The sequence below is a fragment of the Parasteatoda tepidariorum genome, chromosome 7 (genome assembly GCF_043381705.1).
Source record: "Parasteatoda tepidariorum isolate YZ-2023 chromosome 7, CAS_Ptep_4.0, whole genome shotgun sequence".
NCBI classification, from domain to species: Eukaryota; Metazoa; Arthropoda; class Arachnida; order Araneae; family Theridiidae; genus Parasteatoda; species Parasteatoda tepidariorum.
The window spans coordinates 10,579,506-10,604,594 of NC_092210.1; the positions used below are offsets into that span (position 1 = coordinate 10,579,506).

General features: G+C 30.3%; 1 protein-coding gene and 1 long non-coding RNA gene across 3 annotated transcripts in view; both read left to right on the forward strand.

The window, feature by feature from the left end:
• LOC107436640 (uncharacterized PE-PGRS family protein PE_PGRS46) overlaps positions 1-6,336 on the forward strand; it is a gene marked incomplete in the record, with an annotated part of 97,979 nt that extends 91,643 nt beyond the window's left edge. The window contains 3 exon segments of the mRNA XM_071183039.1: positions 647-694; positions 3,541-3,576; positions 6,269-6,336. Of these exon segments, the coding sequence (XP_071039140.1) occupies positions 647-694; positions 3,541-3,576; positions 6,269-6,312 (128 nt within the window).
• A 684-nt stretch (positions 6,337-7,020) lies between these two features.
• LOC139425980 (uncharacterized) lies at positions 7,021-25,089 on the forward strand. 2 transcript variants are annotated; one of them, XR_011637190.1, is made up of 6 exons: positions 7,021-7,930; positions 9,258-9,275; positions 13,115-14,680; positions 18,827-18,844; positions 21,415-22,664; positions 24,965-25,089. It is a non-coding gene; the product is annotated as an uncharacterized lncRNA (long non-coding RNA). The 2 variants fall into 2 exon arrangements; XR_011637189.1 differs by having other exon boundaries at positions 18,827-22,664.

A 25,089-nucleotide genomic window follows, 5' to 3' on the forward strand; every position in this document is an offset into this window, starting at 1 on the left:
TCTGGAAAATGGGGTCCCAATGATTTCGACAGAAGAGTCGTTAAAAGTTTGGGCTACCTGATGCAGATTGATGTTAAACCCTTTTAATGTTAATATTCAATCTTACAGGCTCAAAGGGTTACTTTCAAATATGCTTTGTTTATTGTATCGAAAATAAAACAAAAAGATATCCTCCTCCTTTGTTTTATTAAACTGATTTTTACGTAATAAAGTTCAATCTTACGGGATCAAAGGGTTACTTTCAAATATACTAATTAATTTGTGCCAGCAATTAATTAAGTTACTGAATCAGACACACAAACGACTTTCTCTTTGAATCCATGGATTTTGATTTATGACCATCAAAATAACGGAGGTAGCCGCAATCTGGAAAATGTTGTCCCAATGATTTCGATAGAGGAGTCGTTAAAAGTTTGGGCTACCTAATGCAGATTGATGTTAAGCCCTTTTAATGTTAATATTCAATCTTACAGGCTCAAAGGGTTACTTTCAAATATGCTTTGTTTATTGTATCGAAAATAAAACAAAAAGATATCCTCCTCCTTTGTTTTATTAAACTGATTTTTACGTAATAAAGTTCTATATATATATATTTCAGAATTTCCGAATTATTTTTAATTAAATTTCCTTTATATTTCGCATTTAGTTGGAGATTTGACAGGAGGTGTTCTTGATTTAAATAAGATACTTAAGGGTAAGTAATATTAAATATTTATTATTTTAGGGAGAGGAGAATTTATGCGAATGTGAAATTAATGTTGACGGCTGGAGTTAATTTGCAATTTGTTAGTCAAACTTTACCAGTAAATTTTAGTAAATTATAAAACATTTAAACTGCTAAGCAATTTCATATTCAGAGGCATGGCAGCATTCTTAATTTTGAAATAGTAGTAGAAGTAGTGGCAGTAATAGTAATTATCTCTTCTCTTTTCTTTCCTTTCTCTAGAAATTATCTTTGAAAATTAATTTTGTTAAAAATGGAATTGCCAGAAATTCGCACTATTATGAAGTATGAGTCCTTGTGTTTAATTTCAGCACCTCAGACCTGGTGAAACAGCAATAATAAATTTGTCACTAGGCAGCATACAGTATTAAAATTGGTGCGTTAAATTTTAAAAAGTTGACTTTGACCTTAGCAATTAGCCACGCGATCACATCGAATCAAAGGTCCATAATAAGCTAAAGGTCACAGTTTAGATGTTCATCTCAGAACATAATCAAAGATTTACATTGAAACCAAGAAGACGACGTGAGAAGAAAAATTGCAAAAGAAATCAGCTTAAACAAACAATAGCTGAAATTGGCCAGCAGATCGATTTCTATTTAATTAGTGGATAACGCTAGACCGCACACAACAGAAATGACTATGATAAAACAGCAGGAATTGGAATTAGAACAATTCTCATCATTATCCATATTAACCAAACCTAATCCCCTCTAACTACCTCTTCTTTCCCTAATTTCGAATAATTTTTTAATAGCAAAACATTTAAATTTCAATAATGCTGTCCTTTCAGGAGTTAATCCGCAATTAACTTTGGCCCACCAGGTTTTTATACCAACACTCTGTACAACACACCGCAGTTCGTAAGTAATATAAGCTCATATTGAAATCAATAAAACAATTCCTTGTTCTTATAAGTCATAAATTTTTTTTAAATACAACCCTTACAACTTAGTAGATAGATTAAAAAACAGTGGGGTACAAATTTTTTTCTGCTGCATAAGATTTTTTACAGATCTTAGACACTTCCGTTCAAATCTGCAATCGGTTTTACTATCCAAGCAAATTTTTTTTTAAGAAAATGACATTTTAGTTTGTTTTTGTTAATAAAAACGTTGCATATATGCCCATATATGCAACCATAGTTGCATATATGCCCGTGCATAGTTTGCCATAGAACCCATGCCATAGTTGCATATATGCCCATATATGCAATTGTCATGTTTCTCACGAAACATGACAATTCGGACCAAACAATTTTTTCAAATTTAAAGTCTTCAAAATAATCTAAAATTTTTTTTGTATGCTTCTTTAGCTACACTTATTAATATCTTATAGACAGCAGTGTAGTTTATTGGCATTTGCTCGAGAAAAAAAAATAAAATAGAAATTCACCAAATCTTAATTGCTAGGAAAATGACATATTACGTTAGAAGTTTAAAAAACAGTCATTTTAAGTTAATAGCAAGTAACTCAACTTAAGCCTTCATGTTAGATGGACCATAAATTGCTTAAATTAATTCTTTTTATCCCCTGTCGAAAGAAACAAAAAACTTTTTGTTGCTGATATGTACAGAATAAAATGGTGTATAACAATCAATCATTAAATAAATAAATAACTTTGATTACACCCAAGCATATTACAATAATACATAAACTTGGTATTAGGTTAATATTTGCTTTGCCTCTTCACAGTTAGCAGTTAAAAAGAATTTCTGGTAACACCTCAATGTCCCGGCATTCATAAGCCAGGAAAATGACAGCCAGGATAATGACAAATTCGCCATTTTATAGCATATAACTTTACTTTAATTTAATATTTTGGCCGAACACGTTTATATTCTGCAGAAAACAGCAGTATTTCTCAAAATAACTCAGATAAATCTATGCAGTTTTTGTTATTAATAATTTCAAGAAGCCAGGAAAATGACAACATAAAAACCTACTCACATTGAAAAAATTTTTGAAATAGATTTTGAGCCAGAAAAAAGGTTCTTTATTCATGCAACAAGACATGTTTAGATAGGAGGGTATCTAATCAATCTATTAACACAAGATATTGATTCCTGACACTATCTATTTTGGTTATAAATCACTAAATAAAAGTAGCCAGGAAAATGACAGATTCTTATGGGACAAACAAATTATTGACAGAAAAAATTATTTTAAACAAATTATTTTAGTAAACAATACCCTCTGCGTATATTCTAGAAATGCTTACATAGGATAAGATAAGAAAAATTAGATTTTGAAAAATGTATGGGAAGTTTTGAAGCTAGTTATTATTGGAAATATTGTTTGGGACATGCCTGAAAAATGACATTTTGATATTCAATTAAATTTTTTAAGTATACAAAACAGTCAATGCTAGTGCAAAGTCATTTTAAAATGCTAACAGCAATGTTATTTATTATATTAATTATTTTTAAAAAAAGTTCTTCTAGTATTATAGTATTAGATCTTGGAGCAAGTGAATTGTCATGTTTCGTGAGAATCACCCATATAACAAAGGATCTCTGACAACCAAACCAATATGAAAATTAATATTGGAAAACTGGGTCCTACCATGTGATTTTCCGGCCAATAAAAATGCATCGACTCCAAAGGAAAACTGCAACATCATAATTGGATTTTTATATATAGTTAGATGATATGATATGGCGTATTTATGATAACTTATTTTATACAATGTATTTTAAAATAATTTGTTTTTTCAAGCATAATTCTTATGATTTTTTCAATTAATAAATGTCCAGTATTAAATTTGTTATTATTGCCATCTTTACTTTACAATAACATACATTTTTTTTGTGCAGTTCTTGATTTATCGAATTTGCTCAACCTTCTTAAAAGTAAGTAATTATAGGGATTTATTTGCTTTGTTTATTGTATCGAGGATAAAACAAAAAGATATCCTCCTCCTTTGTTTTATTAAACTGATTTTCACGTTATAAATTTCAATCTTACGGGATCAAAGGGTTACTTTCAAATATGCTAATTAATTTGTGCTAGTAATTAATTAAGTTACTGAATCAGACACACAAACGACTTTCTCTATGAATCCATGGATTTAGATTTATGACCATCAAAATAACGGAGGTAGCCGCAATCTGGAAAATGGGGTCCCAATGATTTCGATAGAAGAGTCGTTAAAAGTTTGGGCTACCTGATGCAGATTGATGTTAAACCCTTTTAATGTTAATATTCAATCTTACAGGCTCAAAGGGTTACTTTCAAATATGCTTTGTTTATTGTATCGAAAATAAAACAAAAAGATATCCTCCTCCTTTGTTTTATTAAACTGATTTTTACGTAATAAAGTTCAATCTTACGGGATCAAAAGGTTACTTTCAAATATACTAATTAATTTGTGCCAGCAATTAATTAAGTTACTGAATCAGACACACAAACGACTTTCTCTTTGAATCCATGGATTTTGATTTATGACCATCAAAATAACGGAGGTAGCCGCAATCTGGAAAATGTTGTCCCAATGATTTCGATAGAGGAGTCGTTAAAAGTTTGGGCTACCTAATGCAGATTGATGTTAAGCCCTTTTAATGTTAATATTTTTTTCGGGGATTCAAGCGAATCAAAAATTTTGTCGTACGCAATTATTTATCTCGCTTCGTTCGCAATTACTTAACTCGAACTCGTTTATTAAAAGTTTATGCCATGTAAAAAATAATTTTCAAAGATTATTTATTATTTATTATTTTACTTAATAGCAGTCAAAAACTTTTTTGTCTTATGAGGCATGCAAATTTATTCATAATTTTAAACTGCTTACTTTTAAATGAGAAAATATAAAATGACCGAAGATATATAAAATAATTTCCCACTATAAATTTCATAAAAAAGTTATATTTTTAAAATTTCATTTCATGATAACCATTCGACCGATATCTGTCTAAATAAATTTTCATTTCCCAAGAACTAATCCACCGATATCGTTCAAATTTTGTATTTTCTAATTTACATTTATTTTGCTTAACTGTTGTTGTAAACTGTTTTTAAAAGATGTATTAAAAAATTACATTTTACAGAGTATTATCCTTGCACAAATGACTTGTATAATTGTGTGCAAAACTTTTTGACTCGTTTAAAAAGTTCAAGATGTAGTGAAATAATCTTAATATTTAGATACCTAAACTTTCGATCATTTTGATATAAATTTAACTAAACTTTTGACCACTCTAAGCTATTGGGAGTACAATTTCTAGATTTTTACTACCTCCCTATTTTAATGGCCGAAAAAGCTAGTTCGTCAGAAAAAAACATAGATACGTTTTTTGTCTGAATACTTAGCTTAATTAGCAGTTAGCGGTAATTAGCTTACGTGTTAAGGTCATTGAGATTCATTTCTTGTTTGAAAAAATCTAATAATTAAAACTAAAGTTATTCAGAAAACCCTTTTGTTTTGGCTCACCCTTTATTTTTTAGAGTCAATCATTTTTTAAAATAGCAATAGTAATAATCTTAATCGTAATCTTGTAAAGAATAGCAATCTCGTAATAATCATCAAATTTAGAAAATAAATTGCTTGTATGGAATACCTGCGTAAACTATAGATTATAGCGTGTAAAAGCCAAGCAAATGTAAACCGCACGTTCACAGGCTATTGAGTTAACTTTGACTGGATAACTTTGACCGTATTATAACTGGATCAAGTAAATACTTTGCATTTTAGTAACCATGGGTCAGTTAAACGGGCAACAGCCTGCGTTTGCCATAAAAATGCTTTATAAAAACAGTGATAGTACGGAAGTTGCGTAGAGGGAGTCCTAACGTTTTTACTACTTTGGACTTCATGGTACCATCCATCAAAGCAAGAGACTGGATTTGCCCTAAATAACAAACCAACCATACGTAGAGGGAGCTCCGACATTTTTAAAACAACAAATACCATCCAAGAGATATTGTCAATAAAGAGATTAGCTTTAAATTGAAATTTCATTTTTGCATTTATCGTTGAATGTAACATGCTATTACAGTACGCACCAATTTTCAACTATGTGAACTAATTCAAAACTACGCTATTTCTCTGATGCTAGTTGCACAGTCTTCAAATGCAAGATTTGCTGAAAATATTTACCATGTTTTCAGCAAATGAAACATGGTTTTCTGTGCAACTAGAAAAGAAGGAAAGTGTAGAGAGTGTGGAAATGCGGAACCTTGATACACCTATTCCATTTACTAAGAGTGTAAATGTGGTCATTTGCAAAGACGTTATATTTCATTACGATATCGCTAGATGACATGTGGTTTAACAAACTCTGCAAATATCTTAGCTTGTTAGAAACGTTAAATTCTCCTACATCCACCGTATTTCATTGATTTTTCACTTTCAAATTTCTATCCTTTCTGTTTTTTTTTTTAAAATGATAGGAATATTTTTTGGAAGAAGGTAAAATCTTGAACATACGTTTTCTGTAAACGTCTTCTTTTTTCATGCGGAAATGTACTGCATTTATGTCGGTTTCTCCAATTTTATCAGATAGTTTGTTAAAACAGAAATATTATACTACGTTTTTTTTCTTTTAGATCTACAGTTAGGAAGTCTGCTAGATCTTAAAGATCGTGAGTAATTTTTTCCTAATTAAAACAAATTGTTTATTTTTCACAACTAATTAATTTTAAACGAAATCAATTTTTTGTGCCTTAAATTGATAATTTCTAAAGTGTGTGATGAGATCAATGCTAACGTAACATGGTAGTTAAATTTTAGACTTACTAAAGTAATATATAAGTTCTTGAACGCAATAATAAGACTCTATCCAACTATCACTCAATGTATTTCTTTCCTTAATTTCTTCTTATTTAACTTGAAAAATATTTGAATAATATGTTGTATAATTTTTTGCACCAATTTATGATGGGCAAATTTAACTGATATAACGCACATTTTAGAGGTAATAGATGAAATATTTCGTTGTCAATAAAAATTTAGAAATAAGTATTTAAAAATAAATATTTAAAATTTTATATCAGAAGGATTTTTAATTTTATTCACATTTTATTATGCTACGATTTAATAAATAAAACTTTAAATTTGCTATTATTGTAACTAAAACCAAAATGTTTTAAACAATTTAAAAAAAATATTTTTACCTGCTCTTAAACTTTTACTAATACCAAATAATAATATTAGGACAAATATTAATATTATGAAACAAAAATTGTCATCATAAAAAACAGAGTTTAATTTTAACACAGAATTTTTTATTCATTTTATTAATTAATTGCACATAAAATTGTACCATGTTTTTATTTTGTATGTTATTTCATTTTAACAGTACGTAAGTAAACTTTTATAACTATAATTCATAGTTTTTGAAATAATTTTCAATCTTTAAATTATTATGTGAATTAATTCACCAAAAAAAAAAAAAAAAAAAAAAACTGAAAATTATCCTATAATTTAAAATTTTAGATTTTTTTTTAAAATTTTTGGCATCATACTCTGGGTATGGTTATAAAAGCAAATTATCACTGAAATTTGAAAATTAAAATTTTGATTTATTGTTAGTTTAAGAGTTCTCTAGCTAAAGTATCTACAGCTAGATGTCACTAAAATTACAAAAGAACTACGATTTATGACATGTCTGCAGCACCTTGCCTAAGTAGGAGAATGAAATCATTTTCTGCCTCTAAAATTGTACTATTGAGTTGTTTTATCCTGAACGCATCATTTTTAGCACGACTTTACATTCTCTTTAAATTCTCTCATGCGATATGGTTCATTCGTTACCCGCAGTTCACACCACTGCATATTAGTTCACGCCACCCCCGAAAGGGGGAGTTACTATTGTTACTATATCTCAGATGCCATCACTCTTGTTACCTTTTTAACAGAGAAACTCTCATATATCGATAAATCAATTTCAGTTAACAAATTTGCATTATTAATGTTACCCAATTTATAAATGTGGTAATCCTTGGAAAAAAACTTATTTTACTTGATGAAGAATGGATCCTGGAAATAAGTTTATTAGTCAAACTAAACAATCCTTTTTAATATTTTGAAGTTTTATTAAACTTAATTTTAAGGCTATAGCAATATCTTCATAGAACATTTTTGTGGCCAAACGAATTCCTTAACTAAATTAATTTCTAAATTTGTAGAGTTCTGTTCTATTAATAATTTAACTATTATGTTTCTCTTTTCAGTTGGTGGCTTAACTAATATTCTAGATCTATCACATCGTGAGTAATTTTAAATACATGTTGAATTTTGTAAAGTACTGCTAATGTGTTTTTTTCTTAAGTTTTATAATTTTAAGTAGGAATTACACAATGTAACACAAATATAAAGAACTCAAAAGTTACATCTTATTCAAATTATTTAGGATTAGGTTAGAGGAGGAAATATGATAAATAATATTAATAGTAAGTAGTTGGTGAATTATTCGTAACTCATTAGCATAACCAATTTAAATTTTTGAGATAAAATAGTTTAAAACTTGGCATTTTTGAAACCAATCCGTTGTCAAAAATGTCACATATGATCGACAAGCGTTTGTTTTGGCACTTTAATGAATCGTCTCACATGTTACAATCGAAAATGTAACTCTTTAATATGTTAAAAATTAAGATTATAATCGAATTTTCATCGCTGCAAGAATTCTAATTTTAGGTTTGAAGTTTCTTCTGCTAAAATCATTCAACACGTCTCTTTAAACTCCGACTTTGATTTCTGAGAATCTTTCTATGTTTTGAAAAATTTTAAGATTGTTGTTGATGAATTTTAAAGCACCCAATTTTTTTCTAATGCTTGAAAACTAATTTTCGAAAATATTAAAATCTTGCAAAATTTTTAGTTCTCACTTCACACCTTTTATTAGACAATATTTAAGTTTATTTTGTTTGTTTACCACATAGTATACCATAAATTAATTTCCCCATCGATGTATCCTGTTTTTTACTTCTTATTTATATGTGCATTTCGCTAAGGAAACACTATGTTACATTCGGCGTCAGCATGAGGAGTTTAAATTTAAAAAACGTTTTTTGATTGGAACCTTTGAGCCAACAGAGAAAAGGGCTTTTAATTCATTCAAGCACATCGTAAATGTAAAACCCACTATTAAACATATCATTAAATACACTATTGGGACCATATTTCCAAGAATGCTGCTACCCGCTTAATTTTGAGGGACAGAAATCCAAATCTTCATAAAATATATTTTGTTTATTCAAAGAAAGCACGTTTTCGTGTCTGATTCCGTAACTTTAAAAATTGCCTGCCCTTTTTAATTAGAAAATTTAAGGCCATCCCCTCGAACCATTAAGATTCAGTCCCAGAACGTGAAGATCCAATCATTAGAACAAAAGTTATTCAGGGTGGTCAGTTTTTTTTCGGCCCACTGTACATGTTTGTACTTGCACTCGTTTAAACATTACTGGAATATTTATCTCATTAGTTAGTTATTAACAACATGGATATCATTATTTGTATTGTTTGGATTGTATTGTACTGTTTTTTATTTAACCCACATTTTGTATTTGATTTCATAATGTTCGTTCCTTTTAGTTCCAGTTGTAGGACCACGTAAGTTTTTCTATACTTTTAAAATCACATCATTTCCTTTTCAGGGGGGGGGGGGTCTAAGTTGGGTTTATATGCTACCATGAATGAACGAAATCAAGAGAACGTCGACTTTCACCAGTGAATGTCAACAATCACATAGTCGTTTTGGTGAATGTCCGAAATATTTATTATATCCGTTTACTTTTTATGCACTTATTCGTATTTTTCTGTAGTTCTTAGTGCGTTTGTTATGTTAATACAATATCTGGTCAAAATATTCGTACTCCAAAGAATGTAACATTGTTTTTTATCATTTGGCCTGGGTTCATTACTTATTGTGGTAGGAACAATGTACTTTTAAATCTATGTGACCAATTTGGATAATGCTTATATCCCAACTCTATGACACTATTTCAGAGAAGGCCTAATACTTTTTTCCAGCAGGATATCTGTTCTACTCACACATAGTGTTTTCTGCAGCTGTGGTTTGACGACATGGGTGTTCAATCCCTCTCCGAATCAATAAAATACTTACAAAAATTCGTGATGCGCTTGCACTTACGATGTTTCTGGGTTTATATTACAAATACTCGGCTTATGAACCATTGGTGTTCTAGTACGCATGCAAATAATAAACCAGCTTGATAGTATGTTTCTACGAATATCCGTCCTAGCTGCAATGATTCGTTCTACAAACACTCGGTTTATGTACCATTGGTGTTCTAGTACGCATGCAAATAATAAACCAGTTTGATAGTATGTTTCTACGAATATCCGTCCTAGCTGCAATGATTCGTTCTACAATCACTCGGTTTATGTACCATTGGTGTTCCAGTACGCATGCAAATAATAAGCCAGTCTGATAGTATGTTTCTACGAATATCCGTCCTAGCTGTACTGATTCGTTCTACAAACACTCGGTTTATGTACCATTGGTGTTCTAGTACGCTTGCAAGTAATAAACCAGTTTGATAGTATGTTTCTACGAATATCCGTCCTAGCAGCAATGATTCGTTCCTGAGGTATCATAAACTATATCCGTCTCAGTTTAGGATTGCGTTTGCATAAGATATGTTCCTCTTAAATTACCTTTGACACACTGCAGGAAGGTATCAGATTTGCTGGGATGGACATTGTTAGAAACTTGCTGTTGAAAGTATGAATGGAGCTGGTTCAGCATTAAAAAGTATAATGGATGTACAGTGCGAAAATAAAATCAGCCACCCTGAATAACTTTCGATCATCACGTTCTAAACTCATTCTTAATGGTTTGAGGGTGACCTAAAATATTCTAAATAATCAGTGCATATATTCTAAGTTATGAAATCGGACACAAAAACGTGCTGTCTCTGAATAAACATACTATTTTTACGACGGATTCGGACATTTGACCCCCATAATATAGGGGGGGTAGCCGCAATTTAGAAAATATGGTCCCCATTGTTTGGTTAGGAGAGCGGTCTAAGGCTTGAACCTCAAAATGTTAATTTTATTTTTTGCGTATTTAGCCATATCTCAAGAACTATTCAAGCGAATTGAAACATTTTTGCACACAACTGTAAAATTCGTTTATGCAAAGATGAAAGATGCTATGAAAAATATTCCTGTTTTTTTAAATATTTGTTATTTTTCATTATTTTATTTACTAATGGTCGAAAAAATTTTGAATTATAAGGTATGGAATTTTTTACTTCATTTTAAAGAATGTAATTTTACATGGCAAAATGCAAAATTTGAACAAAATAGGTCAAATAGTTCCTGATAAATGGAATTTCAAAGAAACCTTATCTTAAAATTCGATTTCTCAAGAACTATTCGGCCGATTTCTTTCAAATTTTGTATTTTGTGATTTAAAATTACGTTCTTTGAATTTATGTAAAATATATTATACCTCGCGATTCAAGTTTCTTTTCCACTGTTATGAAATAAAACAATAAAAAACAATAAACGTTTATTAAAAGTTATATTTTGCAGGGATTAATCACAGGATAGATAAATTTTATAGTCGTAAGCAAAAATTTTTTCAATTTGCTTAAAAAGTTTTCGAGATATAGCGAAACACGCAAAAAATAGAAGTAACATTAAGGTGTTCAAACTTAAAACCGCGCTCCTGACCGAACTATGGGGACCATATTTTCACTACTGTAGCTACCCCCTATACTTCGGGGGTTAGAAATCCAAATCCGTCAACAACAAAAAAGATGTGTTTATTCAGAGAAAGTACGTTTTTGTGTCTGATTTCTTAACTTAAAATATCGTCTGAACTAATTAATTAGCATATTTGAGGTCAAAAGTTATTCTGGGTTGTTCTTTTTTTTATTTTGCTCACTATAGTTATTGAGCACATGTAGTGTGTACCAGACGCTTGGTGAGCTTTTGTGCCTTTTTTAGAATGTAGTATACTTGGAAATTTAAAGTGTTTTGGAACTGGAATCATTATTAAAAGCCTGTATTTTAAATAACAACCTTACCCTACTGAAAAACACGGAAAATGTTCCTAGTTTGTCACGCTAGTGAACACTCCCCACTGCGTTCTACTTAATGTTCTAACGTTTCATGTTCTAATGTTCTACTTAATGTCTACTTAATGTTCTAAGTGAACACAAAATTGGTATAGTGCATAGACGCCAGAAAGCCTGAAAATTCAGGCAAGTATCTTATAGTAGTTAAATATCTTATGTTATTCTTAAAGAAAAGGGAGTTATGTAAAAATAATTGCCTCTCAGTAAATTTATTGTAGAGTTCTTTAATATAAACGTAGTTTGAAGAATTAATTTTAATTTAGGAAACGGCAAACATTGGAGGCAGCTAACGACTGGGAATAGGCAGATTTTCCTTTTTTTAATTTTTGGGAAATGCCTTTTTTTGCACCAGATCAATTTTGAAAGATTCTAAATTCAAAGTTTGGCCATAGTGCCAATAAACTGGAAAATTGGAGATTATTTCGTCCAATCATCTTCCTAGTAACAAAATTTCTAATTAACCTCCATATTTTCCTAAACTACTGTTAAAAAAATTATTGAATTCGTGTGGCATCTAATAAATTTTAATTTTTTTTTTGTCGTAACATTGAAAATGGTGGTTGAAAGTTTTTTTTAATTTCACTTTAAAAATACTATATTTAATCAGAGTTAAGAATGTCCTAGACGCGCTATGTATCAATTATCATTCTAACCATTTATATGAAAAAAGAAATACATTTAGAAAGAGTGTGATAATTAGGAACCAGATTTCGAATCTTTAAATATCGAAACTGCGGATCAAATACAAGGGTGCAGAAATAAAGTTATTTAATTGAGTTTACATGTCTTATATAATATAGCTTGCGTATCATTGACTGTATTCATTTTGTCAATCTGAGATTTACTTATTGATTTAATTTACCTGTTAAATTTTAAACTTACAATTCAAATTGAGATGTGTGGAATTCAAAATCGAAATGCATGTCGTATCGGAGTTAAATATTACGCAGGGTATGCTTTTAGATGTATGTTTGCCTGAACTGTTCAGAAAATGTTGTTTTTGTTTGTGGGAATGTCAGCAGTTACAACGTATATTACTGTCTCGATTTTTTCTGAAATAAAATATAAAAAAACACGAAGCATTAATAAAATACTTTAAAAGAATTAATAATTTTTATTTTTATTTTTCAAAAGTAATTTCAGAAAGTTATTTAAATTATGCCGTAACCTGAACTTTAAACTATTTTGGTATTCCAAATCTGTATAACATTATGATTTAAAAATTCTGTGCATAATGATTATAATTTTTTTGTAATCTTTTTCAAGGGTCTTAAAATTGTTTATTCAGAAATATATTTTTTATTTTAATATATATATTTATTCCTTTTTCTGTAACAGTCCGTAAGTAAAAATACTTGTGTAATTAATATTTGTATAACTCTTACTACAACTTTAAGTTAAATATTTTATCGTAAATTTTTGTAATTGGAGGACATAAAATTTTTAAATAAGTTAATTTAAAATAAGTTAAGTTAAATTTTTAAATAAGTTCTTTTGCTGGAATGTTTGCTAGAAATTATGATTTTGGAAATATTTCGATTGATTAAGTATTCTAAGAAAACACATCCCGATGTAAAGAGGAAAAAATGCTTTGCAAATTAGCTGTAAGTGAACCGAGATTCAAAATTATCTATTAAAATTATCGATTCAAACTCGCAGTGTCGCCGACAGTAAAAACGATATTTAGTTTCTGTAGATTGCAAATATCTAAGAAGAGCCGTGGTGGCTAAGGGGGTGGGGCATTCCCCCTCCAATTAGATGAACCGGGTTCGAATTCCAGCGCTGGCTGGTCGATTTGAATTTCACACCCGGCTTGTACCGAACACAGTGTTGACGCAAAATATTCTTATTGGTAAACGGATTATGGGCTAGAGTTCCCTTACCCATGGGAGGTTTTCATGGTTTTTATCTCCATGTAACGCAGATGCGGGTTTGTTCACTCAAAAATTCCCCCACGAAGACAAATTTCTCCCAATACTTGATCCAAGAGTTCCCTTGTCTTCTGAGTTGGGTTCAAAATTACAAGGCTGGGGAGTTGAACATTTGTAGTCACGAACGCAAAAAATTGGGTTGGCTGTTCACCGACGGTTTTGAAAAAATATCTAAGAAACAAGTAAAGACAGTGTACAGAGCACATCTTTACATGATCGTTTGTAAGCAAACAGTGAAAAAGTAATCGTTAAGGGTAAGCGATTGAACATCAATATCAAACCTGCTAAGACCTAGAACAAGCAAATATCATGTTATCACTTGAATGCATTGCTATTCTTGATGAAATGATTAAATGTAATTAAAAAAATGCAATTATGATTACGTATATGCAATGTAGCACTTTAAACAACAAATCATCACTTTAAATTTTAAATCCTACTTCTGCACGTCATGTTTGGGACACTTTCATTTTTAATACGACTTTACATCCATTTTAAATGCACTCGTGTGAACTGAAGGAAATTGATCGCTTACATTCTATGGTTCATTTTCTTATTTTGTTTTATAACGCTAAATGGTTGCGATGATATTGCTGTTGTATTTCCGACGTCATCACATCGGTCCAAATAGTCCACCTCTAAATTGCGCAACGCATATTTGTCGATACATTTATTTTAGAAAATATTTGAAGTTCGTAAAAGAGGTAATTCCAGAATAAGGGATATTTTAGTGGACTAATTATGTCAAATTATAAATATAGAAAGAAATTTGAATAAGATTATGGCTAAAAATTTGTATTTTTATTAAAACTTGCTTTTAATGCTAAAACAATATCTTCACAAGGCATTGTTATCGTTACAAAAATTTGTAATGCAAATTGTTTTTAAAATTTGAAGACATTGGGTCTGTACTTATAATTTAACCACTATTTGTTACTTTCATTTTTAGTGGATGATCTCGATTTGTCAACACGTGAGTAATTACGATTATTTATAAATCTTGTATGTTACTGTTGTTGACATAAATTGCTGTCATACATAAACAAGAACAAAATGTTGACGAACATAATATTTTTGTAGTTTTTAATACTCAAAGTGGGGAATTTTTCATGAAGCTTAACAGAAATGTTTGAATGATATCTTATATGAATATAATAGTGAAATTAAAGAGTGTGAGACAAAAAAATTATAAAACAGGAAGTGTAAAGGAATCCAAATGAAAATTGCTTATGAATTTTAAAAAAAAAATCATGAGATCAAACAATGCCAAAGATCATCTCTCAATCAATAAGGTCTGAAAAGGACATATCTGACATTAAGAAGACGCCTTAAAACGGGAGCTATTACAAATCTTTCTTATACGATTCTCAGTTATTCAGGCACAGTAAATTCCACCTTTTTCATTGCTAAATATTGCCATCTCAATCCATTTGAAGTACGGTTTCGAGCCTACATCATTCCTAGTATCACCTATTACTATCCTAATGCATTTGAAGTGTGGTTTCAAGTCTACAACATTCCTAGTATCACTTATTACCATCTCAATCCATTTGAAGTATGATTTCGAGTCTACAACATTCCTAGTATCCCCTATTACCATCTCAATCCATTTGAATTATGGTTTCAAGCCTACAACATTCCTTGTATCACTGATTGCCATCTCAATCCTTTTGAAGTATGGTTTCCAGCCTACAACGTTTCTAGTATCACCTATTGCCATCTCAATCCATTTGATGTATGGTTTCCAGCCTACAGCATTCCTAGTATCACCTATTCCCATCTCAATCCATTTGAAGTATGGTTTCCAGCCTACAGCATTCCTAGTATCACCTATTACTATCCTAATGCATTTGAAGTATGGTTTCAAGCCTACAGCATTCCTAGTATCACCTATTGCCATCTCAATCCATTTGAAGTATGGTTTCCAGCCTACAACATTCCTAGTATCACCTATTGCCATCTCAATCCATTTGAAGTATGGTTTCAAGCCTACAACATTCCTAGTATCACCTATTGCCATCTCAATACATTTGAAGCATGGTTTCGAGTCTACAACATTCCTAGTATCACATATTACCATCTCAATCCATTTGAAGTGTGGTTTCGAGTCTACAACATTCCTAGTATCACTAATTGCCATCTCAGTCCATTTGAAGTATGGTTTCGAGTCTACAACATTTCTAATATCACTAATTGCCATCTCAATCCATTTGAAGTATGGTTTCGAGCCCACATCATTCGTAGTGATTTGTGATGTATCTTCAATGCTAAATTTTTTGTTATCTGGCTTAGATATGATTCAACACTAAATGTTTCTTTGAACTGTTTATAATATTTGTCCACAAACTACGTTTTTAGACATCGAGAGAACCGAGGACGAACAACTGTTGTTAAGCGGACGCTATACCACGGGAGATACTTTTCATCGCTAATTCTGTTGCACTGCCAAAAATACTTTAAAGTTTACCGTATGAAAGAAATGAGTTTGTCCAATCTTAGAATAAGCCACGAGGCCTCAAACATTGAAAAAGAATTTTCAAATTGCCAAAATGAAAGAAATTACGAGAATATTACTCAGAGTTATGATGCACCGGGGAAGATCACTTCCATTAATTTGTTTGCATTTTGATATTTTGAGTTTTTTTAGCAAATGAAAGTTTATGGCCTGCTCTAGGTTTGCCTGAATGCACTTTTTTATATATTTATTAAATTAAATTAGTTATGAAGGTGAACCAGAATTTGCGATAAAAAGGTTTCTTCCACGGTATGGTGTCCTCTTTACTTAAAGCATAATGATCATTACTTAATAAATCTTCAATAGATGTCAGAAAAACTCTTCGTATTTTAAAATGAGCTTTACAGAAAGGAAAAGGAACTGTTGAAAGTTACAAAAATTTTTATAAATTTTCAAACAATGTTGAATTTTTAATTTTGCTAATCAATCAAATATGCTGATACCTTTCTTAACCATTAAGTTATCATACTTTCAAAAACTCTTCTGCAAATTAAAAAATATAGCTCACATTTAATTAAATTGCAAATGTAGAGAGATTTAGTAAAAATGAAAACTAAATGTAGCAGTCAATTTAGCTTTTAGCGTATTGTAAAATTAAAACCCCTAAGTGTATACAATCTAGCTTATAAAATCCTATGCCTTAAAAAGCCAATTTCTCTTAAGTGGACGGATTTTAATAGACAGTGGGTAATTGTGTGAGGAATAGTATTAATAATAAGCAATTGGTAAACAATTTGTAACTAATTAGCATAACCATTTAAAACTTATAAAAATGTACAAAATTGGGCATTTTTAAAAGATTAGATTTCAAACAAATGAAAATAAAGATCTTGCTTCAAACTGTGAAATAAACTTAAAAAACCGTTGACAAAGCTTATCTAATGTCTCATAAAAATCTTACATTCTTTTCAGCACTTTAATAAAACATCTTATACATTACAGTCGAAACATGTAACATGCATTGATGCAAAATTAAAGAAGTGTTCATGCATCATGTTTTTAAGTAACATGCTCAAAATAAGGGTAATAAATGATCTGTCATCACCTAGGTTTTGAGTTTTATGTCTGCTAAAGCCACTGATCTTGATTTCAGAGAATCAATTCATATTTTGAAAAATTCTCATAGTTCTGTTGATTATTTAACGAGCGTATCATTAATTTCTAATATTGGTAAATTCCTTTTAAATAATGGATAATAACGGCCTACCATCGTCCTACACTGTTGTAATTTAAATCTTTGGTTTAAGTTTTTTATCTGCTAGATCCACTGATCCTAATTTCAGAAAATCATTCCATATTGTGAAAAAAAAGGATCTATAAGAAAGGTTTCCAACTGGCGCCCCGCGAAGCTTTTTTTTTTGTGGACCGCGAACTGAAATATATTAGTTGTCATTTTTTGCGAACAATTTTCGTAAAAAATCTATATGGGTCTATACTTTATAATCTTTTAAATCTATATACTTTTCTCGTTAATAGAAACCTAATTTCTTCGTTTCTGTGAAATTTAACATACCAACGGTGCAAAAAATTTATTTCTCTGGTTTTGCATCCGCGAAAATATTTATTCAAATTCAAAATAATCGTGCATGTTGCTCTTTTTTATTTCATTTTTTTTTTGGATTTTGTGAATATAATTCAGCGTGTGTGTATCATAAATTCTCTCGAAGAAATTCTCCGATTTAACTTTTTGAAACCATTCATTTTGGACGAAAATATTTGCACACACATTTGTAAATTTTAAATGTAAATATCTATTTTCTGGTGGTTGCAGCAGACAAACCTTAATTTTCTCATTGAACATTTTGTGTGGTACTATGTAAGTTTCAATACCAACCTTTTTAAAGTTTTGTATCTTAGCAATTGGATATCTGTTGCACAGTAATTGTTTAATACATAGGTGCACATTAAAGTTATTGTTGCCCAAATTTTTATTTGTTTAATATTTTTGAAAATATTATTATTAACAATTAAGTATTTTTAAAAATCTACTTCTTATTTTAATTCGTAAATCAATACTTTTGATTTGTACAACTTGGTAAAAATCTGACAGTAATATTTAATGTTCCTTCAAACATAAAAGAGTCCTACATAAAATTTTGATAAAGTTGCGGCCCGCCATTTGATTTGTGTTTTTAACTGTGGACCCCGGCCTCATGTAAGTTGGAAACCCCTGATCTATAACATACATGTCTATGAAATAAAAAAAAAACAACTATCCCCAATCATCCAATAACATCAATTAGTTATTAAAGTTGACTCTATCTAATTTACTTAAAATACTAGTTATCTAAAATAATTTTGTAAAATAAATACTTTGTATTATAATTTATTTGTTATAATTTATTCATATAAGTATTCACATGGTTGTTGATCCAACTACCAATGTATATAATTGTTGTGACCATTGTGGTTTGTACAGAAAAAAACTACCTCTACTTCACTTGGCTCTGCTGGCTTTACTCCTACCAATTCTAAGATTTATTTATTTACTTGTTTACGAAATGGAGACGATCATTTATAGTATTGCTTATTTACTTTGAATAAAATTTATAGAATTTGGTACACTTATATTTATATTGATTGTATAATATTCTTTCCTTTTAGTTCCGGTTGTAGGACCACGTGAGTTTTCTTTTTATGCTCTTAATAGTGTATTCACTTCTCAGTGTCATGTTATGTTGATACCCTATCTGATCATAAGTATTCGTACACTTACCAAAGCAGCATAGTGCTGGGTTGTTTGTCATCGGTAGACCTGGTTTCATTGGCTCTTGAAGTTGGAAACATGGAATCCTAGATGTATGAAGACATGCTAAATAATGCTGCTCCTCTTTTTCGAAGACAAGAATTTAGGGAGAGGGAGTTTTTCTTCAAGAAAGATAATTGCTCCTTTTCCAAATCGAAATTTGTTTCGAAGTCATCGACTGACTAAATGGATGTTCAAGAACTGGACTTCGGACATCCGATCTAAGTCCCATGAAACGGATTTCTTTTTAGGATCATTTGTGATGGATGTCTGTAAGCCAATGAGTATGACCACATATTGAAAACAGAGAAAAAGTCTCCCTAGGCGCGTGAAGCCTGTAATCGCTGCAAATAGGAATATTATCCTATATTCATATTAACATGTGCCTCAATTCTTCGATTTCTTATTAATGTGTGCCCGGATACTTTTGGATAGATACTGTCCACACTGAACAGGGTTTTCCAAAGGGGTTAATTCAGTTTGTAATCAATGTTAATTTACAAGTATATGATGGGTAATTAAAAGATAAATATGACCACCAAATTTGTGTGTGTGGTTTCCTCTACAAATGTTCAGTCTGTGTACCTTTAAACTGTTAATATCCTTCCTACTGATAAACTAGTTCTGCAGTGTGTTTCCATAAATTTTCGTTCAATCTACTGGGGCAAATAGATAGTGTCCTTAAAAATGCATAAATCGAGGAGCATACGTTTTGTTCTTGTTTGAATATTTCAGATGGCAGCAATATTGAGAGGAAGTATCGTTGGTGCTGTAATGGACATGGATTTAGGCATGCTATTGAACACTTGAACACAATGATTATTAACCATTATTATGAAAGCTGGACCTCTCCTGCGTCAGTATTCTTAGTACGTCGTACATCTGTAAATAAACAGTCCTTTGAAACTGGATAAATTTTTCGGGTTAAACAAATATTTTGAATTACGATTCTTCCTTAGAGAGGAACACGAGGAATATTCATAGCCAGTAACGGTAATGGTCGCAAGGGAGGTAGAATCAAGTTACAAACATGGTAAAAGTAGACATGGTGCCATAAAGTTAGCCAAGATTGGCTCAGTAGATACTTACAGTCATTTATGAATGAAAATAATTATAACACTTTTTATTATCATCATTCAATATTGTTATTCCATATAATTTATTCAATAAAAATCAATTTTAAAATAATAAGTTAGGTTAAAATATTTACCCACTTCCATCAAATTGTAGCTCCTTCATCTGAACGTAGCTAAGAGAGTTGCGACGTATAAGTAACAATAGAGATTATTTAAATATTTTGCGGATATATGTATTGGGAAAGTAGCAGGACATATCGGGAATGGATTATGTATTCCTTAAGCTGACAACGATTTAAAAATTTTTTAAACCCAATCCTTGGTTACATTGACTATTATCAGAAACAGAAAATTTAGGGATTGTTTTATTAAATAATCAAATAGTTTAATTCACGGGAATTTTATCGAAAAATTCACGATTTCGGAACATTTCTATTTAATTATCTCTGTTCAAACGTTGTCTGATTTTTCCCGTCAATACTGATTTTTCACCATCGAAATTCTTCTCAGTGCATTGTAACAAATAGTTACATTAGCATCAAATATATAATTCATAAACTTTTCCTTTACTTTAAAAATGGCGACTGTTCTGCAGTTATTATTTTTAAAAATGGAAGCCAATAATAAAAATATAATTAACTTTAAATAAAGAAAAAGAATCAAGATACTAGATGTATAATAAATTATTATACTAACTGCTCAATTTAAGAAAGAAATAAGTTTAGCATTAGTTTTGGAATTTTATAATCTGTAAACAGATTTCGGATTTTCGAAACGGCGGATCACATACAACGTAAACAAAGACAACAAAGATAAGAAAAATAATTATTAATGGAGCTTGTTGTTCTTATTGATATGATTTGGATCTTATTGATGGATTTTATTCTGCTGATTTCAGAAACATTTTTTTTTAGTTAGTTTTAAAGCAAAATTCAAAATTTAAAATCTAATTGAGACATGTGAAAAGTCAAATTTAAAACGCGTGTTTGATCGCATTTAAATATTATGCTGGCGTATAATTAAACATATGTTTTCTCCTGAAATGTGCAGGGAACATTGTTTATAATTTTAAGTATTCCAGGAACATATTTTTATTACTTTTTTTAATGAGGTAAGAAGACAAGAAACTTTCATGTTATTTTTCAAAAGTAATATGTGATAAAAGTACTTTTCTTAGATTTTCAATCTCTATAGCTTATGATAAATTGATTTTTTGTAACCTTACTTCAGGTAATTAATAATTAATTGAATACATAGTAATTTCAGGTAATTAATAAATAATTTAAGATAATTAATTGAAAACAAATGAATGCAAGCAATTTTTTTCAATATTAATTTGTTTCATGTGTTTTATTCCAATTTTTAAACAGTTGGTAAGTAAAAATCCTTTCGTTTTTACTGCAATTTAACGTTTGATATTTAATTGAACATTTTTAAAATCGGAGTACGCAAAATGTTGTGAGCCTTAGGGTAAAGACCTTTTTTCTGAACTGTTTATGAGAAATTATAATTTTAGAAATAAATTTATTCTTGAAATATAGTTATCGTAGGACGTTTTAAACAAACGCTATAATGATAGAAAAATATAAACTCAGCATTGCAAAGGCGAGAAATTTTAAGATATTTACAGAAGAAAAATTAAATTTAACTTGAAGAAACGGGAAAAAAAAGAAAAAAAAGAAAAGGAACACTCTAAATAACTTTTGATCTACATTCGTATATTTAAAATTCGATTTTTCAGGAGCTATTCCACCTATTATGTTTAAAATTTGTATTTTACTTTTAAGATTACATAACTTATAATAATGTAAAAATTTGTACGCCTTACAATTTAAAATTTGTTCAATTACTATTGAAAAAATAACAAAGAAATATTAAATTATTAAATTTATTATTACTTTATTTTATAAATTATTTATTTTTGCGTTAAATTATTTTTGAATAAACGACTTTATAATTCTACTAAAAAAATATTTGAGTCGCTTAAGGAGTTCTCGTCCATGTGACGAAATGCCCAAACAGTAAACAGTGAAATTTACATTAAAGGGTCCAAACTTTTGATCATTCTAATGAACAAACCATATTGGTATCATGTTTTCCAGATTGCGGCTATTCTCTATATTTTGGGGGTTAGAAACCCGAATTCATCAGAAAAAAGGTATATTTATTCAGAGGATGCACGTTTTAGTGTCCGATTTCGAAATTTAATATGTTGTCTGCACTAATTAACATATTTGATGCAGCCTCTTTAAAAAAATTGATTCATAGGACATGAAGATCCAGTCACTAGATCAAAAGTGTTTCTAACAGTTCCTTTTTTTTGCTCAAGTTCATTTGCCGAATTTGTCAAAATTCTAGCTTTAAATACGTAGTTTTATGCTATAAATATTTACCGTTTATCAAGTTTTAAATATTCTAGTGAAATTATAATTTAGTTAATATTTATATGTTTTTTTATTGAATCCGAATATTGTATCATTCATAATGGCATTGTGAATTCACTATGATTTATTATGAATTAAAAACTCTCTTAAAAGATTGTGTTCTTTTAATTATTTACTGTTTTTTTTCATAATATTTAGTTGGACAAGTGGAAAATCTATTGTAGATTAAGATGTAGGTGAGTAATTTCTTTTACTTGTTGAAATAATTAATCTCCATGATATTGTTTCCGAAAACAACGAAAGAATCTCATAGCGTATACTTTCAAACTAAACTCAATTTATAAACTTAATAAGCTATTTCACGCAATACGAATTCGCAAATTAAAAAAAAATCAATGAATAAAATGTTGATGATTCTAATTATTTATTAATATATTTGACCTACTCTTTTTCCATTTTTTTTTTCTGTTTTTTTATTGATCGTGGCTTCTTTTGTTTGGGTCACATTTTAAAGTTTTCTGTATATACTGTATTGTAATCTGTTATGAATAGAATTCGAAATGAAGAAATGTTTACTTTAATACGCAGAGATACTCTTTCAGTTGAATTCCCCTCTAGTATTTAGAGAAATACAAAAAATATCATTAAATTGAAAGTTTTTTTTTGTTGAAGTCAACATACACAGCTTGATATTTGAAAGAAATAACTGATTAATGCAAAGTCGATTTCTAGACAGCTCAGCTGACTCATAACGGCGAAATTAAGTGTAGAGGGCGTGGTAGAGCCGTTACCTGTATATAAAAGGCAGTGTACACTAGATCTTCATTCATTCGGAAATTCATATAATGTTAGGTATTTAACCAAAATATCACCATAAGTTGTTGAAGTTATTTCTGTGGAATTCAGTGTGGTGTTGCAATAATTAAGTGCAGAATGCTAGAGAGATATCATTTGAGTTTTTACAATCGTGGACAAGCATTTAGACGGCTGGAAGCAGGTCTAAATGTCACCACTGAGGCCTTAGTATCGGAAATGTAAAAAAAAAGTATCATCTTTTGATTAGAAAAGACCACTGAAGGTGCTCTGCGATAGCATGCTGGTGGTAGTTGCAGGAACTTTACACTTCAGAGTAACTGTATGCATCCCTAGTAGCGAAAAGGAACCGAAATGTAACGCCTAGGCAGATAGCTGCTGACCTTCCGACCCCTACCGGTACCACAGTAGTAGATGAAAATACGCCATCGTCGAGAGAAGATTATGTTATTGCAAGAAACGTATTGGTTGATAACCTGTGAAGATCCAGAATGATGTTCTCCGACGAATCCCGATTTACTATGACAAGTGATTTCGGCTACCAGTTCGTGTGGAGAAATAGGAGAACACGTTGTGCCCAACAATTGGTTCACGAACGTGAATGGTAGGACTCACACGTGCCAGTATGCGTAGGGGCATCATACTTAATGTTTAAACACAGCTTCATATCTTAAAGCGAGGTATCATGTTTGTCTCTTTTGGGGTGTGACAGGTTCAGACTTTTTGTTGATGGACGACAATGCACGGCCAAATGGTATCGGACACACTAGAAAGTAAAAATATTGACCGTATGCTATAGCCTGCATACTCCTCGGGCGTACATTCGATAGAGTATGCTTAGGTTTAACTTGGCAGACGTGTTCATGCAGAATACACCTTTTCCAAACCATGGAAGAACTAAATACCGCCTTGATAGAGGATTGAGACAATATTTCCCAAGGACTCTTCGAAAGGTTAGAGACAACATAAATAACAGGTGTAACATGTGCATAAATGTCCGAAGTAATCACGCATTTTACGAAAGTGCTCATTTCTGTTTCCTTTTGGCAAAAAAATTTTCATAGCTGCTTGGAAATCATCCAGTGAACATCTTGTTTATTTTTAATTTTATTATTTTTCGATTTGTCGATATCTAAACTGTTTTGCATAATAATAAATGCAATATTGCCTGTACTAAATATGTAGTCAGTTTATTTCATCAATCAGCGTCTGTTATTAATTTTTCAGAAAAATGCAACTGTTTCTTAGCAATTGTCAAGCAGTGTACTTTACATTGAGTAAACGAGACAGTAATATAGTCTTTCCAATTTATTATAAATGTTTGTCTAGAGCGAAAGTTTGTTTTAAGAAATTGTAAATGCTCAGAAACCCAAAAATAACTGTTTGCGAAAAAAATACTTCCTTAAAAAAAAAAAATTCAGATCGTCGATCACTTCATAGGTTTGTAAATTTATAGATAATTATTTACAAACATTATTGTTAATCCCCCTTTTCGTAGAATCAGTGAGATATTAAGTAGCCCAGCGAACTTATTTCTTCCGCATAAATAGAGAGCAATCTCCAAACGGTCACTAATTATTTATCGCAAGCCCAGTAGTGATATGATTTTCTTAAAAAAACATTTTTATATTATATTTTCTGCACTTAATTTACCATTTATTGATAATAATGTGTCTTAATGAATGTTATTTTTAAGTTTACTCATTAAAAATATATTTTCCAGCTTTTCCGAGTCTTTTGTCTAGCGGAAATCGCAAAACTAGAAGATACTGTATTTTTCCATCTGTCAATCTGTCACAATGCATGCTTGATACTAATAAAGATTCACGATAAAAAAAGTGTATTTTA